The 16,933-nt window shown below is 35.5% G+C and overlaps 1 protein-coding gene across 1 annotated transcript in view; it reads right to left on the bottom strand.

Moving 5' to 3' along the window:
* Positions 1 to 16,933, bottom strand: part of Kiaa1328 (KIAA1328 ortholog) — a 189,554-nt gene that overhangs the window by 154,461 nt on the left and 18,160 nt on the right. Inside the window, exon 5 of the mRNA XM_048363542.1 lies at positions 15,606 to 15,721. Coding sequence (XP_048219499.1) covers positions 15,606 to 15,721 — 116 coding nt within the window. The remainder of the gene's footprint in view (positions 1 to 15,605; positions 15,722 to 16,933) is intronic.

Below are 16,933 nucleotides of genomic sequence, written 5' to 3'. Positions count from 1 at the left end.
TCTTTTAATAGTTGCAGAAACTGTATTGTTGATAACTGTTATTCTTGATTTAATAATTTATCCTCTGTTTTGTCCTACCAACATAACTAAAGAGTTTTGTTTTGTTTTTTAATATATAGGAAGTTCTAGCCAGGTGCTGGTGGCTAACTCCTGTAAACCTAGCTGTTCAGGAGGCTGAGATATGAAGACCAAAGTTACAAGCCAGCCTAGGTAGAAAAAAATTCATGAGACTCTTATCAGCTACTAAGTTTTTGTATGAAGGCCAAAATTTTTTTATAGTTTATAAAAAGTGAAAACACCTAAGGATCACAGAGTGTAGTGTAAATGTTACTCTGAATTTTTATAAAGTTCCTTTAACAAGAAGTAGTACAATATTAGCTCAAAGTAGATTTTGATTATTTAAAAGATACATTACAGTTCTCTGATTAACCACTTAACAATAGCATAAAGTGGTAGGCCTAAAATTTCAATACAAGAATCAAAATAATATACTGAAAATTCAAGTAACAAAATACAACAGGAAAAGAGTATCAGAGGTAAATATAAATGAGTAGTACTTCCAACAGCACAAGGGAACACTTTAGCTTAATCACAGCGGTAATTAAATAAAGCCCAGGCATATACCTGTAATCTCAGTTATTCAGGAAGTAGAGCTAAGGAAGAGCACCATTCAAGGTCAATCAGAAAAATTTAGCAAGAGCTGTATCCCACCAAAGGAGACTAGTATGCTGGTACATGTCTTTGACCTCAACTATATGGTAGGACTAAGTATGAAGACTGCAATCTAAGGCTGGCTGGGAGAAAAACTTCAGATTCTCTCTGAAAAATAATTAAAGCAAAAGGACTGGGGACATGAGGTGGTAGAGCCCTTGCTTTGCAAGTATTAGAGCCTAAGTTAAAACCCCAAGTACTACCAAAACATTTTAAATTAATGTAATAGGTTAAGAACTCAAAGATCATCAAACAATAAACAATACATGTATAAAAAATGACAAAGTCATATGGAAAACTAAACATAAAAATGGGACAAAACAAGGAGCAAGATGTCATTTACTGTCAAAATACATTATTTGATGGCAGAGAAGAAGTGACTGGGAGAGAGCAAGGGAAGAGTGACATTGTCCCAAAAGTAATGCACTCATTATCTGACTTATGTACCTGTAAACACTTTGTACATCACCTTTATAATAATAATAATAATAATAAAAGAAAAAAAGAGATCATTTGCAACTATGAAAACAGAAAATGAAACTTGCTGAAAATTTGTGCAGAATGGGAAAGGAGGGCAGGAAGAGTGACAGAGAGGGTGAAACTGATTGAAATGCATTGCAATTTTGTGCAAAAACCTAACACTGAGTTTTCTTCTGTGTAGCTAGTATGTGCTAATCAACTTTTTAAAATTTTTTTTTGTGCCATTCCTGAAGCTTTAACTCAGGGCCTAGGCACTGCCCCTAGCTTCTTTTTGCTCAAGGATAGCACTTTACCACTTAAGTCACAGTACCACTTCTGGCTTTTTCTATTTATGTGGTGCTGAGGAATTGAACTCAGTGCTAGGCAAGCACTGTGCCACTAAGCCACATTCCCAGCCTCTAGTAAACGTTTTTTAATGAGACAAAGGGCTGAGACTAAATCTACCACAGACAAACTCTGGATTACTCTGTCATTATTAAGTAAGCCAAAGAAGACTTTTTTTTTTTTTTGTAAGCCTATCTAATTTGGCTTTTGAAATAGGGATTCATTCATGAACTTACACTATTTTATGGACTCATTTCACAATGATGTATTTTATAAGATGGGGAATGGTTCAATTTACATGTATGATTATAAATAATTACCAATGTTTATGTTTATATACAAGTAATAATTAATATACATTCTGGATTCACACAGCTGCAAATTCTGTCCTACAATCACATGTAAATATATTCACACCTGATGCACAGTATCCCAAGTTAATTTGAAAAAATATGGTCAGACATAGCTATAAAAAAAAATCTTTGTGGGAAGTAGGCCAGTGTGGCCCATGCGTTTAAATTAGCTACTCGGAAGGCTGGAATCTGGGATTGAAGTTTGAGGCCACCCTGGGAAGAAAAGCTTACTGGATACCATCTCCAAAATAACCAGCAAAAAACCTGACTAGGGTATGGCTCAAGCAAGTAGGACAAGTTCTAAGTTCTAAATTCAAACTCCAGTACTACCAAAAAATAGAAGCAATTGACATAGAACCTTTGGACCATACATTTTCCACTTACAATAGCACAATACACATTCCTAAAATACATTACTCATCTTGTAATTATCCAAAGTGAGAACTTAGAAAAAGAGAGCAAGTTTATTTCTCCACTGCCCATGTCTCTTACAACAAATTCATTTCAGAAATTAGTATAGATGGTATTTTAATGTACAGAATACCAGGGGATCTTGTTAAAATGTAAAGTCAAAGTGTGACATTAAGAGTATGCATTTCTAGCAAGCTTCCAGGTTTATCTAATGATGTTCACATTATAAATCCTTTGGCTATACCTAGAATAGCAAGAAACTAGAAGATGACAGGACAAAAGAATAAAGAATCACATTAGCTATGCCTACTTCTTCTAAGTCAGTGATGGGGGGGGGGGGAATAAGCAGTCTTGTGGTTATATTTAGGGCCTTGTGCTTGCCAGGTATGTAATGCATTGTACCACTTGAGCCAAATGTAGCCCAGAAAGTATTTTTTTTTTAAAGTAATTCTAATAAGCTTAGTTGAGGCACAAGGCATTTAATAGGCATTATCTAATTCAATCTTTACAATACGCTCATTGAAGTATATGCCCTTATTCCCATTTTTCAGGGAAAGAATTGGAATGCTAGGAATGTTAGTTTGCATACTCCTCCTCCTCTTCTCCCTCCTCCTCCAGGGCTTCTCAGGCTGACATTAGAATGCTCAGGCTGCCCTCAAATATCATGATCTTCATATCTCATTTTCCTAGTACTGAAATTACAGTGATATACTACCATGCTTAGTCCTAATCACAAGCTTAGGAGAACACGGATGAATTTTTCATTTCCAACATTTTCCCTAATATCATGAAATCTAAATTTCTCTTTCAATTCTCTTTCCCTTTTCCTACAGTAGCAGGGAAGTTTTATAAGTACAATAACACAATTAAAAATGCTATAAATATATGCTATTAAACAATGGGTATTTTTTGTTGTGTTTAAGATATATATATATAGCCAGTCAGACACACAGACACACAGACACAAACACAGACACACACACACACACACACACACACACACACACACACACACACACACATATATTCTGCCAGTCCTGGGGCTTGAACTCAGGACCTGGGCACTGTCCTTGAGCTTCTTTTACTCAAGGCTAGTACTCCACCACTTGAGTCACAGCTCCACTTTTGGCTTTTTCTGTGTACGTGATACTGAGGAATCAAACCCAGGGGTTCATGCATTCTAAGCAAGCACTCTACCACTAAGCCACATTCTCAGTCCGGGATATTTTTGTCTTTATATTTTACCTTAAATAAAATACAATTTAATACAAATTAATATTCTGTATTACATAAAGATATTCCACAATCACTATGTATCCCTTTTTAAATTAGAAAAGTAGGTTAAAATGTTTTAATGAACTAATAACTATCAAGTAGTCCACATGTTCCTCCAATGTCCTCTAATGCTAGCACTAAGCACAGAGTGAAGGAGAGTAACAGACATGTTTGCAAATACCTCTAGAGGGTAATAGTAATTTCTGTCCTTGCTAACAACGGAAAAATAAATTTATTCAGTGAAAAATAAAAAAACCTGAATTAAAAGTTTCCTTAATTAGATGTAACACAGTAACTTACAGTGTCCCTACAGCCTTGTAGATCAGGAAGAGTATAAATATCTTAGTGCTTGAGGTTTATTTCTAGGACTCTCATAATCTCTAAAAAGGAAGTGGCAATTCAGTTCCTTAAGCCATAAAAAAAAAAAAAACACAGCCAGGTGCTGATGCCTCATGCCTGTAATCCTAGCTATTCAAGAGGCTGTGATCTGAGGATCATGGTTCAAAGCCAGCTGGGGCATGAAAGTCTGGGAAACTCTTATTGCTAATTAATCACCATAAAGCCAGATGTGCAGCTGTGGCTCAAGTGGTAGAGCACTAGCCTTGAGCAACAGACGCTCAGGGAAAGGGCTTAGACCCAGACTTCAAACCCCAGAACCAGTATTAAAAGAAAAGAAAATGCACATAACCTAACATGTAAACTCCTCCCAACTTAAACAAAGGTATACAAAGGTGTTCTAAAATGTAAGTTAGAACTGTTTTATACTCTGATGTCAACGATTAGAAACCAGTCATGGAGCACTTTAAGTTACCCCTTCTTTGTCTCAGTATGTTCTATAATCACAGAGATGCTTATGGTAAGTTGACATATTAAATTTCATGGCATACACATTAATAGCATATTAATAGACTGATGAAAATGTCAATCTTCACTTCTCTCCAGAAAAGGAATAACATGTCCAAGAGAAAAAGATAAATTGTGATTTTATGTTTTTGGTGACAGGAAATGTTTCTCTTTGTAGCTAACTGCCCTTATTCCTGCCCCTCTCTAAAAAAGTGCTTTGAGGGCTGCAATTATAAATTGTTCTATAAAGAACTGAAAATATTGCCTCCAGTGTGGCTAGATTTTCAGAATTTTCTTTTTCACTTTCAGATAGGATGTTTGATCTGGCAACCAATCTGGTGACAAAGAAGACTACATTTTCCCTAGACAGAAGGGTCTAATCAATGTTAGGGGCAAAATGAAATGTTATGAATTCCACCTTTATACTGTAGTTTCCTTACAACCTTTATTATATTGTTTTTTCTTGGAAGTCTTTATGAAGTCTTTATAAAGACTTGACACAAGACTTTATAAAAATCTGTTGCTTCTTGACCAGTTAAGCCAAGTAATATTTCTATCTAAACAATCCTTTTATGCAGTATCAGTTTTATGCTATATCTCTTGTAATATATTTTTAGCAAGTAATTTGGGGCAAGAACTTCTCTCAAAGCTGTTTCTTACTCTTTCTTACTAGACTGCCAACCTTGCGTTTTGTACTGTGCAGAGTCAGCTCTAGCACTGAAGGTCTACTAAGTCAACAGTAAAACTGCCCTGAGCTGTCAAAACACACACACAAAAAAAGGTCCCCAGAGACCAAAAACTGTTATTTGCGTCATGCCCATTCTCCATCCCTACCAAAATGAGATTGACTTCTCAAAACAACTCTTTAATTGATTAGTCTTGTTTAAAATTTCCAGCCATTTGATTGATACCTCCTACAAAAGCACTGACAAATGCTGGAGAAACAGAGGCTAATAGTATACTTAGATAAGCATTAGTTCTGCTGCTTCAACTGACATGTCCCTCACACCAAGTGACTCACACTCTTACCCTGATCATTTTCTAAAGGCATACAGAAAGCATAAAATGTCCAAGAGCATTAACTTAACAGCTTCCCCCAGAAGGTTTAGAGTCTAGGATAATATATTTTTTTTTAATGAAGGGAATACTTTATAAAAAGAACACTGTCACATAGTATTTTCAAAAGCACTGAAAAACTTGCATCTCAAGATGCACATTTCAGACAAGAACTGTAAATGTTCATAAAAAACAAGATTTTTACTGAGACTTATGTACTCACTCAACACAAAAACACTAACCCCAGGTAGGTAGACAGTATTTATAATAAAGCATTTAGAAAAGACAATCAAATTATTACATTTAACCCTGAAAGTTTTATTTCATAAGTCTATTTGTATGGAGAGGAACTCTATATCTAAAAGTGCAGATTTAAAAAAATTTCTCTTGCCATTTGGAGGATGGAAAAGCATCCCTGATTTGTATATTAAAGCACAAGCATCTGTCCTACTGATGATATTCTAGGGAAACACATTAGCATAAAATTTAACGATGTCAAATAAGTGGATGTGAAATAGGGACTGCGTAAAGACACTATTTCCAAGGCTGACAGAAACATCACTGTTTAGAAATGCAAATGAAACCATTATGTTCAATAATTATATGAAAATATGAACAGTTCAGCATGTTTTCCAGCCCTGATGGCGGTTAATGGGATGTACGCTTATGTAAATAACTACTATTAAAGCTAATGCTGAAAAAAACTAATAAATTCATACTAAAGCAACTGATTTAGTATGCTTTTAAACCCCAGCAGTGCTCACTTATTAGAAAAGAGTGCATTATTATGTTTAGAACTCATTACTGCTACAAGTCACTGCAACTCCATCAATTACCATGCATTAATGAAAATGGGACACATACAAAAAAATTATTGCCTCTCAGCAGTTTTCTTTAAAGACAAAACCTAGGGATATTACCATCATGGGGCCTTCTAAGAACTTATCCATGTGATAATCTTTATTACTAAAACAGCACTCCCAATACTACAACCCTAGGGTATTTTGATGGTAAGAATAATCTTTCTACAAAATTATAAATATTTTACAACAAGATTGACCATTTTAACATCAATAAGAAAACATTATCTTTAGCCAGATGACCTGCTTTCTTAGAGGGGTATAAGAAATAAAAATAGTGGTAATAGCAACAGAATAGATACTGGCAATGGCAACAGTGTAGATGATAACAATGCTAGGATACTGTCTGTTACAATACATAAATCCCACTCAGTTCTACACAATATCTCTGAATTCTGTGTGCCAAGGGAGTAAATTTTTAAAAATAGGCCTTACATTTTGTTCTTGGCCACAATCTGGATTTGGCTACAAAATACTGAATGTTTAGAAATCCCAGCTTAAGTACTTCAAATTCCAGCACATGAATGGAGGGAGGAACTCTCAGCAAATATAGTCATTATATTCAATAAACACTATGTAAAAATTAAACTGTGGAACTTAAGGGTAGGGATGGGATGGGGAAAGATGGAGTCAAATGACAGAAGAAATAACACGGATCAAGATGCATTTAACTTATAACTTGACTCCTGGAATTAAAGCCCCTTTGTACAGTTTGTTCATAAAAATAGATATTACAAATAAACTGAAAATTAAAATAAATTCTGGTTAAATGTTACTTAACAGCAAGGAAATGCTAACGGCATAAGCATTCAAATGTACAACTGTCTTTGTTCTTACTCTATTTTTTTCAACTTCTACAATTTATTTTGTTTCTTTAACATGTATAACTGGCTATTCTTTTCTAGCATTCAAGAAAATGAGGGGCTGGGGATATAGCCTAGTGGCAAGAGTGCCTGCCTCGGATACACGAGGCCCTAGATTCGATTCCCCAGCACCACATATACAGAAAACGGCCAGAAGCGGCGCTGTGGCTCAAGTGGCAGAGTGCTAGCCTTGAGCGGGAAGAAGCCAGGGACAGTGCTCAGGCCCTGAGTCCAAGGCCCAGGACTGGCCAAAAAAAAAAAAAAAAAGAAAAAAGAAAATGAAAGACATCAGAACACTTACTAAATGTAAAATGTTTAGTAAATCTCTGACATGGTGTTGTTACATATAATGGGTATGTGTTTACTGAAAAATTAGAGCTATTTCTGAATGCCCATGGCTCATGCCTGTAACCATAGCTACTGGAATTTTATTCACCCACTAGGAAATATAATATTATGTCATTTGCAGAAATGGTTAGACTTGGAAAGAAAAATCATAGCAAAGTAAGCCAGGCTCAGAAAGACAAAAAGCTCATGTTTTCTCTTATATATGGATTTTAGTCTTGAAATACAAACATGCATGTAACACACACAGGGCCGTTTGCACATTATTATACATAAAATAATATATATTATATATAATATATTATTGTATATAATCAAACTGAAGTATGGTACACACAGAAGTAGAGTCCATGAATAATTCCTTTGAACAACTGATAGCTTAAGGAAATGAGTAGAGAAAGCTCAACATGTCTTGACTGAAAGGGTAGAGGCCAAAAAGGAGGGAGATGAATTAATAGATAAATGTAGGGTAATCACAATACTCAATGTATACATGAAAATGGAATTAGCAAGCTTGATGAGATTATTAGCAATGGGATAAGAAGGTAGAAGTGGTGAATGGTAGCCCTTTTGTACAACTACTTAAAGATAATATAATTTTTAAATGCACACATATATACATAAATTGACATGTTAAACTGAAATTCGTTATATAATTATTTGAAAATAACAACAGTAATAAATTTAGATGAGTCCAGGATATTTTATAAAATTTTATCATAATTCTCCTCATTCCTTGATTAAAGGTATTTTGAAAGCCAAAAATGATTAACTTAATATTGATGGGTGGTGTTGGGAGAAAAAGGGGAGAATGATATTGATAAGATGCACTGTACTCATAAACTGACATGTGGAAATGAAACTCCTTTGTACAAGTATCTAAAAATAATTTTGAGAAAAGATTAACATTCAGGCCTAGTGCCAGTGGCTCGCACTTGTAATCCTAGCTACTCAAGAGGATGCAATCTGAGGATCATGGTTCAAAGTCAGCCCAGGCAGGAAAGTCCATAAGGTTCCTATTCAGTCTAATTAACCACCAGAAAACCAGAAGTGGTACTGTGGCTCAAGTGGTAGAGATCTAACCTTGAGCTGAAGAGCTCAGGGACAGTGCCCAAGCCCAGAGACAGACCAAAGGGTGGGGGGGGGGGGAAGATTACCACCCCAAAGACTCAATAAAATTATATATTTTTTTAATTTTTCTCAAATGTTTTGCATCAGTTACTCCCTGTGATTCGCATTAACACCTATTTTTTTTTTCCTGTGCTGATACTGGGGCTTGAGTTCAGGGCCTGGGCATGGTCTTAGCAATTTCTGCTCAAGGCTAGCATTCTACCACTTGAACAATAAATCCACTTCAAAATTTTTGTAGTTAATTGGAGACAAGAATCTCATGAACTTTCCTGCCTGGGTTGGCTTCAAAACAACACCCTCAGGTCTCAGCCTCCTGAGTAGTGAGAATTATAGGCGTGAGCTACCAGCTCCTGGCAACATATTTATCAGAACATATATAATCTTACGGATGGTTTAGAAACAACAAAAGTTACTACTACTACTAATTTTTAAGCATTCTTGGGGCTGGGGATATGGCCTAAGTGGAAAGAGTGCTTGCCTCGCATACATGAAACCCTGGGTTCGATTCCCCAGCACCACATATATAGAAAATGGCCAGAAGTGGCGCTGTGGCTCAAGTGACAGAGTGCTAGCCTTGAGCAAAAAGAAGCCAGGGACAGTGCTCAGGCCCTGAGTCCAAGGCCCAGGACTGGCAAAGAAAAAAAAAGAAAGAAAAGCATTCTTATTTATCTGAAATGTAAATAAAACTATTTAATCTGTTAATTCTATGTGATATTCTAGGAAAATATACAATTACATATTTTAATAAAAATATATTGTATACTTTAATATAAATATTGTATTGCATATGATACAAATATTCAAAATATACTAAACTTGTATAGAACCATAGATAAAATGAAATAGCTTAAAGCAATATAGCTCCTTCAGTATAATTAAGACAATTAATAGATTAGCAAAATAATATATTCTAAGGCTTGTTAAATGGAATAAAGTGGTTTTATTCAAGTAGACTAGATAATTCAATTTGTGAACATAAAATCTAAAATTTAGTCAGGCGACAGTAGCTCCTGTAATCCTAGCTATTTAGGAGGCTGAGATCTAAGGATCGGGTTTGGAAGGCAGCCCAGGAAGGAAAGTCCATGAGACTCATCTCCAATTAACCACCAGAAAACAGGAAGTAGTGTTGTGGCTCAAAGTGGTAAGTGCTAAACGTGAGTGAAAATGTTCAGTGACCATGTCCAGGCCCTGAGTTCAAACCCCATGACTGACAAAAAAAAAATCTAAAATTCATTTAAAACAAAAGGTCAAAGTTCTAGGAAATATTACAAGAGGTACTGTAGTTGTTTAAAAAGCATGGGACCCTGGGTTCATTAGTGAGTACTGTAAAAATCAAATAAACAAAAATGCCAAAATTCATCAAAGCTGATAGTTGGCAACATACTTTAATACATATAACACCCTGACAGACACCAAAATGCCCTCTTCTCTTCCTTATTACTTCTTCTACCTATATTCTTCATTTTAAGTTTACTTTTAAAAAAATGAGTACTAAGGGTTTAAACGTAGGGCCCTGCACTTCGCAGTCAGGTGTTTTACCAGTGAGCCTTTTGGGGGGCTAATAATTTTCAGATAAGGAGTTTTTTGCCCAGGCCCATGCCTGGATCATGAGCCTATTTTATGCTCTTTGCTGTAGCTGGTATGTTAGACACTCACCTCTTCTGTTGAAATGGAAGTCTCAAAAACGTTTGCCCAGGCTGGCCTAGAACTACAATCCTCCTGATCTCATCTTACTAAGTATTTAGAATTGCAGGTGTGAACCACTGTAACTCTAAAAAAGACTGCAAATGTCCAGTTCTCTTTTGTGAAAGATTTGTAAGGTTAATTATAAAGGAAAGACTTACCTCTCTGCTTGAAACTTAAGTCCTTATATGAAACCTATTCTACGGTTACCCCTCCCTCCCATACTTCTATATCCATCCTCCACCATGGTTTCTACTCAGGTGAACAATTTACTGCATGGTGCAGATTGTTGTAGTCTGGCTCTAATAGCAGAAATGAGCTATATAGCTAAATAGAAAGCTTTGAGTATTGCTCAAGTATTACTATTATTCAGAATCAATTATTGCATTTTATATTGGTAAAATTCATGTCAATTTTCACTAGTCTGCTTTTTAGTAAAGATATGCTGAGGCCTTTGGTTCCTTCTAAAACATTCCTCAAGAAAAATTAAGGTTAGTTTCTTTAAAATTCTTTCTTCTTAGAGGAAGGTTTCTAAAATGACCAGCCCTGAATGGGTTCAAAGATGTGAGCATCAAGGACCTTTACACCTCTTCAATCTACCAAGTCACAACCAAAGATATATGGAAAAATCTCCATCAACATGGTTTTCAGGAGACAGGGTTAAAACTTAAGTTTTATATTCAGCACTACAAGAACAACAACAACAACAACAACAACCATACAACAAGAAACACTTAAAATTTTCACAATTAATCAATGAGTACCAAGTGATAGATAGGTTTCCCCACTTCCATAAAGCCTAGATGATAAAATAGAGAACAGGTCGGTTTCACTCTCCTATTAGGCCTCTAAGCATCCCAAGTATTTGCATAACCTTAATGAAAATAGTCAAAACCCTAGTAACAAAAAGCAGTAAAAAAAGAATTCATCATCTTATCTCTCATCCATATTAGGAGTACCTGAAATGAGAAATATATTTTATTCAATGCATACTAATTAGAAAATACTGCTAGATTCCTTTACACAAACAATATAAAGAATCAAATTTCAACAGATCTATCAAGAAGGCAGTGTTAGTTGGCTATATAAGGAAATTAAAAGACTTGGAAAAAAATCATATTAAGTGAATGACGTAGTCTAGACCCAAAGAAACATAGGCTCCATGGTTTCCCTCATTTGTAATAATTAGTATATGTCTAGAATAGTCCTAGCACAGGATCACAATAGCTCAATAGCTATGCACATATGACCTTATAAAATGATGATAATCGAAATGAACTCCAAGCTATGGAAACAAGTGGGTTTTGTTTTTTAATGTACTGTGTGAAGTTATTTCTTTTTTGTTTCGTTTTTCCCCCCTCTTTGGTTTATCTCCTTTTGTCACTATTTTTGATACACTGTGCCTTTCATATGCATTTATCTGATTTGGGGAAGAAAGGGGGAGTAACCAAATGGTGAGCTAAAGAACAAAGGTGATATTCACAGTGATACTCACTGACACTATGTTGGAAATTAACTTTACAACTTGGGGATGGGTATATGTGCAATCAGTGGTGGCGGGGGGGGGGGGAGTGGGAGAAAACAAGGGAGGGAGTAACTGTTCACCAAGAAATGTACTGATTACCTTACTAACGTAATTGTGACCACTGTATATATCACCTTTACAATAAAATAAAATAAAATTAAACAAAAAATTAAAGAGACTCAAAAAAAAGACTCAGAGAAGTTTAATAACTTTTCCAAGGAGTCAGAAAGAAAGTAATACAAAATGGGACTGAGCCTACTATGCTTTCTCTTGACATGTTCCTTACTAAGCTGATTAACAGTGAACGGCAAACATTAGACTACTTTCCTTCTGCAAACGTTTGATACTACCATTGATATGAATTATGTAGTTATGGATTAACAACTAGTTCAAATACTAATTTTTCTAGTTGCTACATTTTATCTTATACAACTATATGCTTCAGAATTATGGTATTTGACATCATATTCTTATGAGTTTCAGATTTCCCTCTCACTTTTTTTTTTTGGCCAGTCCTGGGCCTTGGACTCAGGGCCTGAGCACTGTCCCTGGCTTCTTCCCGCTCAAGGCACTCTGCCACTTGAGCCACAGCGCCGCTTCTGGCCATTTTCTGTATATGTGGTGCTGGGGAATCGAACCTAGGGCCTCGTGTATCCGAGGCAGGCACTCTTGCCACTAGGCTATATCCCCAGCCCTCCCTCTCACTTTTCATACTCATTTATGCCCTAGGTTTATCACACTGTTTAGCTTTGTATATGGCATATTCATTTAAATGGTAATGGTTTTAAGAAATAACCTTTTTTTGTTCACTGATTGAAAATTATTTAAAAATGTTGCTTTAATAAATTCTCAATTTCCTCTAAGAAGTAATCCTTCAAAAGCCTGATCTAATTCAAATGTAAGATGTCTTATATTTCACTCAGACATCCATATGTGTTTGTGTAGGTGATCAAGGGATATTATTAGAACTTGTAAAAACAAAATTCTCATAAATTTGATATATCTTTAAAAATGACAAAGATTACAATTCATGGGTACAGATCCTCACAGTGAAGCAGAATTTAAAATGAACTGAACTTAAATTATCTGATTTCATATATATATGAAAGTGTCTGAATCACTCATGTACAATAGGTAAATGTATCTGTAGTTAAAATTATATTGTTTTAAATTACAACCTCATTTTATGTTTCTAAGTTTTATAGAGTTTTATGTACTGTAAAATCATCTATATTAACCTTTGACAGGTTTATTCGGTTAACCGAGATTTGTATCTGGGCAATCTACTCAAACTAGAAACCATGGAAATAATTGTTCAAATCACTTTTTCATTACTTTCTTTGACAATTTTTACACTCACTACTTATTTGTGATTTAAAATATATGAAAACAATTATACTAACATACCTCTTTTAAGTTTTGAATACTCTATCATTCACCTCAAATTTCATTCAAAAAGAATATATGCTCAAGCCAATACTCTTCTCATCAAATGTAAATCAGGCCTAGCTATGCCATGAGTCTTTACTTTATTTACATTTACTTAATTTACATTCCTTTTCCTTTTATTTTTTAAATCTAAAACAGAGATCAAGGATCAGAAAACTTGTTCTGCAAAGGGCTAAAGAATAAATGTTTAGGGGAGGAGAACTATGAGGTCTTTGTTGCAGCTAGAGCACAAAGGCAATGACAGACAATACAAGGGTATGACTAGATTCAGCTGCCACTCTACAGGATTTTACTCACAGAAGTATTACGTTGATCTATGAGCTAAATCCAGGGGGAATCATAAAAAATTGGGCCACTAGAATTATTCAACATATCTTAACACTATGCCTGCCAGAACAAATCATTCACAGCTATGCTGAACTGCTTCAGCACTGAGAACAGCATTCATTTTCCCTTGGACAGTGCTAAGTACCATGGTTGGCTAAAATTAGAATCAACTTTTCCAAATAGCTACACAAGTTTCTTAAGTATATCAGCAGATAATCAATAACCCACTGTAATTGTTGCCAGGCTTTCTAAAGTATCTAAACCAACACAGTATATAGCAATGTAGCATGGTGTAGGACAATAAACAATAATAGTCTAGTAAGTGGGAATTAAGGAATGCAATGAGGTTTTCCTGTGTTGTTTTTTTTTAAGGAGAAAATTCATAATTACTAGAACCTCTCATTCTTTCTGTCTTACTGCAAATGAGTTGCTTAGAACTGAAACCAACTAAAGTAGTAGAATTGTAAAGATGCCAGCACTTAAACCTTAAATCCATCAAAATCAATAACCAAGGGCTATCTTCAGAGACCTTACTATGTGAGGAAAAACTAAAGGCCTTCTAGAATTTTGCTAACAAAAATTCAGAGATTCCTAATCTACCATTTCTTCAAAATGAATTCCTAGTAAGAAAAGAGAAGGAAGAACAGGGGCTGGCCTGTGGGCCAACTCCCTAGGGGCAATGAAGTCAAAGTAAGCCAAGAAAAGACCAGAGATGATTATTTAAATTCCACAGATATAAAAGGAAAGACGTCTAAAACGACTTCTTTATAACTCTGGCATTAATAAGCCTTATCAATGTTCAAATCAGCAAATCAAATCTGAGAATTGCAATACAGTAATTTTATCACATTATTTGAAAACTAGAAGTTCAGAACTCATCTTTTTAAATGGATGTAGTCCTGTGTTTTTCAACCTAATTTTTATGCTTTCATTTCTCTAGTATAGTTTGCACAAAGGCATGTCAATATATGACCCTTTTTTGTCACTTGTAGAATTTTTAAGAATTTATTATAAATTTAATGATAATACATCCAATAAGGACAATGGTTCTTTCAAACATTCATGTACACACTAGGTTAGCTGGCAGACTTATCTCCCTAACTTCGGGAGAATAAATTATAAATTAAAACCACTGAATAAAACACACAAAGCTAAATAATTCAACCTATTAAAAACAAAAACAAAAACATCATGGAACCAGAGAACTTCAGGGAATAGGTGGGACTGGGAGAGATGAGGGAGAACAATGGGTGACATCGATCAAGATGGCCTATACCCATAAATTTACATGTTGAATTAAAATCCCTTTGTACAAATAAAGATGTCACTATTTTAACTCACATATCCCTTGAAGCACAACTTTTAAGTTAAAGTATCTGTTTTTACTTTATTGTCTTGCATTGTACTATCTGAAACACACACACACACACACACACACACACACACACACACACACTCCCCTCTGTAGTTTTAAACCCCATAGTTTTTTGCTTCATGAATAGAGTTTGGTAGTTTCGTATGCTACAATGTAAACATTTACCAATTATAACACACATACAAGTATAATTTAAATTTTTTATGATTTCAGAGAATTCCTTGGAAGTATCAAAGCTTTGGCTAGGAAGAATACCAACTACAAGGAGGTTCAGGCTCAATTACAGTATGGAACAGAATTTAATAAGGTTCCAACTCTACATTTTAATGCCCAAATTTCTTATTGTCTTTTTTAGTTGACAAATATGTGCTTCACAGCATAATAACAGCAGCAGAACAGCTGGGTGGCCTTATCAAGCACAAAGGAAGCAACAGCACATGCTGTTAAGTATCTTTCTGATTGCCTAGAAATGGCAGCACATGCAGATTTATACCCTGTTATAAATTAGAACGATTATTTCTCTAGAGTTTTATTTTCTTCACAGAAAAGTCAAACTTCCTGCATGTTAAAAAAGAGGACTTGTAAAAAGGATATCTTCCCTTTCTTTGATGATCAGTTCATTCTGTTCTTCCAACTGCCTGATCTTCTTTTCGAATGACTCCTGCTCAGCTTTCAGTCGTTCTTCTGTCACTTCCTTTTCTTCACTTACTCTGAAATACAAAAATGAGTAAAGAAAACCTTGTCAAATAAAAAAAAATTACAGCTGATAGCTATGATTTTATGAAGGAGTTTCTTGCAAAGGTGTGCTGAATTCTTTAGAGATACTCAGCTTTCATTTTTAATTTGCTCTTATAAACCAGTCTTCCTCACTTTGGTAACAAAACATGTATGTGATTTTAAAAAGACCTACACAGGACACAGTGCTGAATTATAATACAGGGCAGAAAAATGTTCCAACTTAGAACATATAGGTTTAATTTTTCTTTAAAATAATTCATTTTGATTTATATTTTCATACCATTATTTAGAGCATATCAATGTTAATCTTAAAATATTTTTACTAGAGACAAATTTTTGGTGTGCCAATCCTGGGACTTGAACTCAGGGCCTGAGTGCTGTACCTGAACTTTTTGCTCCAGGTTACTGCTCAACAACTTAAGCCATAGCTCCAAGGTTTATTGGGGATAAGAGTTCATGGAGGGGCTGGGAATATGGCCTAGTGGCAAGAGTGCTTGCCTCTTATACATGAAGCCGTGGGTTCGATTCCTCAGTACCACATATATAGAAACTGGCCAGAAGTGGCTCTGTGGCTCAAGTGGCAGAGTGCTAGCCTTGAGCAAAAAGAAGCCAGGGACAGTTGGCTGAGTCCAAGCCCCAGGACTGGCAAAAAAAAAAAAGTTTCATGGCCTTTGCTACCTAGGTGTCAACCAAGATCCTCAGATCTTAGCCTCCTGATCAGCAAGACTACTGGTGTGAGCCACCAGGGTCTAGCTCTTCTCATCTCTCTCTCTCTCTCTCTCTCTCTCTCTCTCTCTCTCTCTCTCTCTCTCTCTCTCATATACACACACATACACACACACTATACGTAAAAAGTTATAATGACAATTCTTTTTAACTGAGTAATTGAAAAATTAAAGTCTCACTTTCCTACTGTACTGAAATATACATTTAATTACAACAAAAGTTATGATAGGGGCTGGGAATATGGCCTAGTGGCAAGAGTGCTTGCCTCCTACACATGAAGCTCTAGGTTCGATTCCCCAGCACCACATATATGGGAAAAGGCCAGAAGGGGCACTGTGGCTCAGGTGGCAGAGTGCTAGCCTTGAGCAAAAAGAAGCCAGGGACAGTGCTCAGGCCCTGAGTCCAAGGCCCAGGACTGGCCAAAAAGAAAAAAAAAAGTTATGATAATTAAAAAATAA

This window comes from Perognathus longimembris, chromosome 15 (genome assembly GCF_023159225.1).
Source record: "Perognathus longimembris pacificus isolate PPM17 chromosome 15, ASM2315922v1, whole genome shotgun sequence".
Lineage (NCBI taxonomy): Eukaryota > Metazoa > Chordata > Mammalia > Rodentia > Heteromyidae > Perognathus > Perognathus longimembris.
The sequence above is the reverse complement of the archived record's forward strand: the minus strand, read 5'-3'. Positions and strand labels throughout refer to the sequence as shown.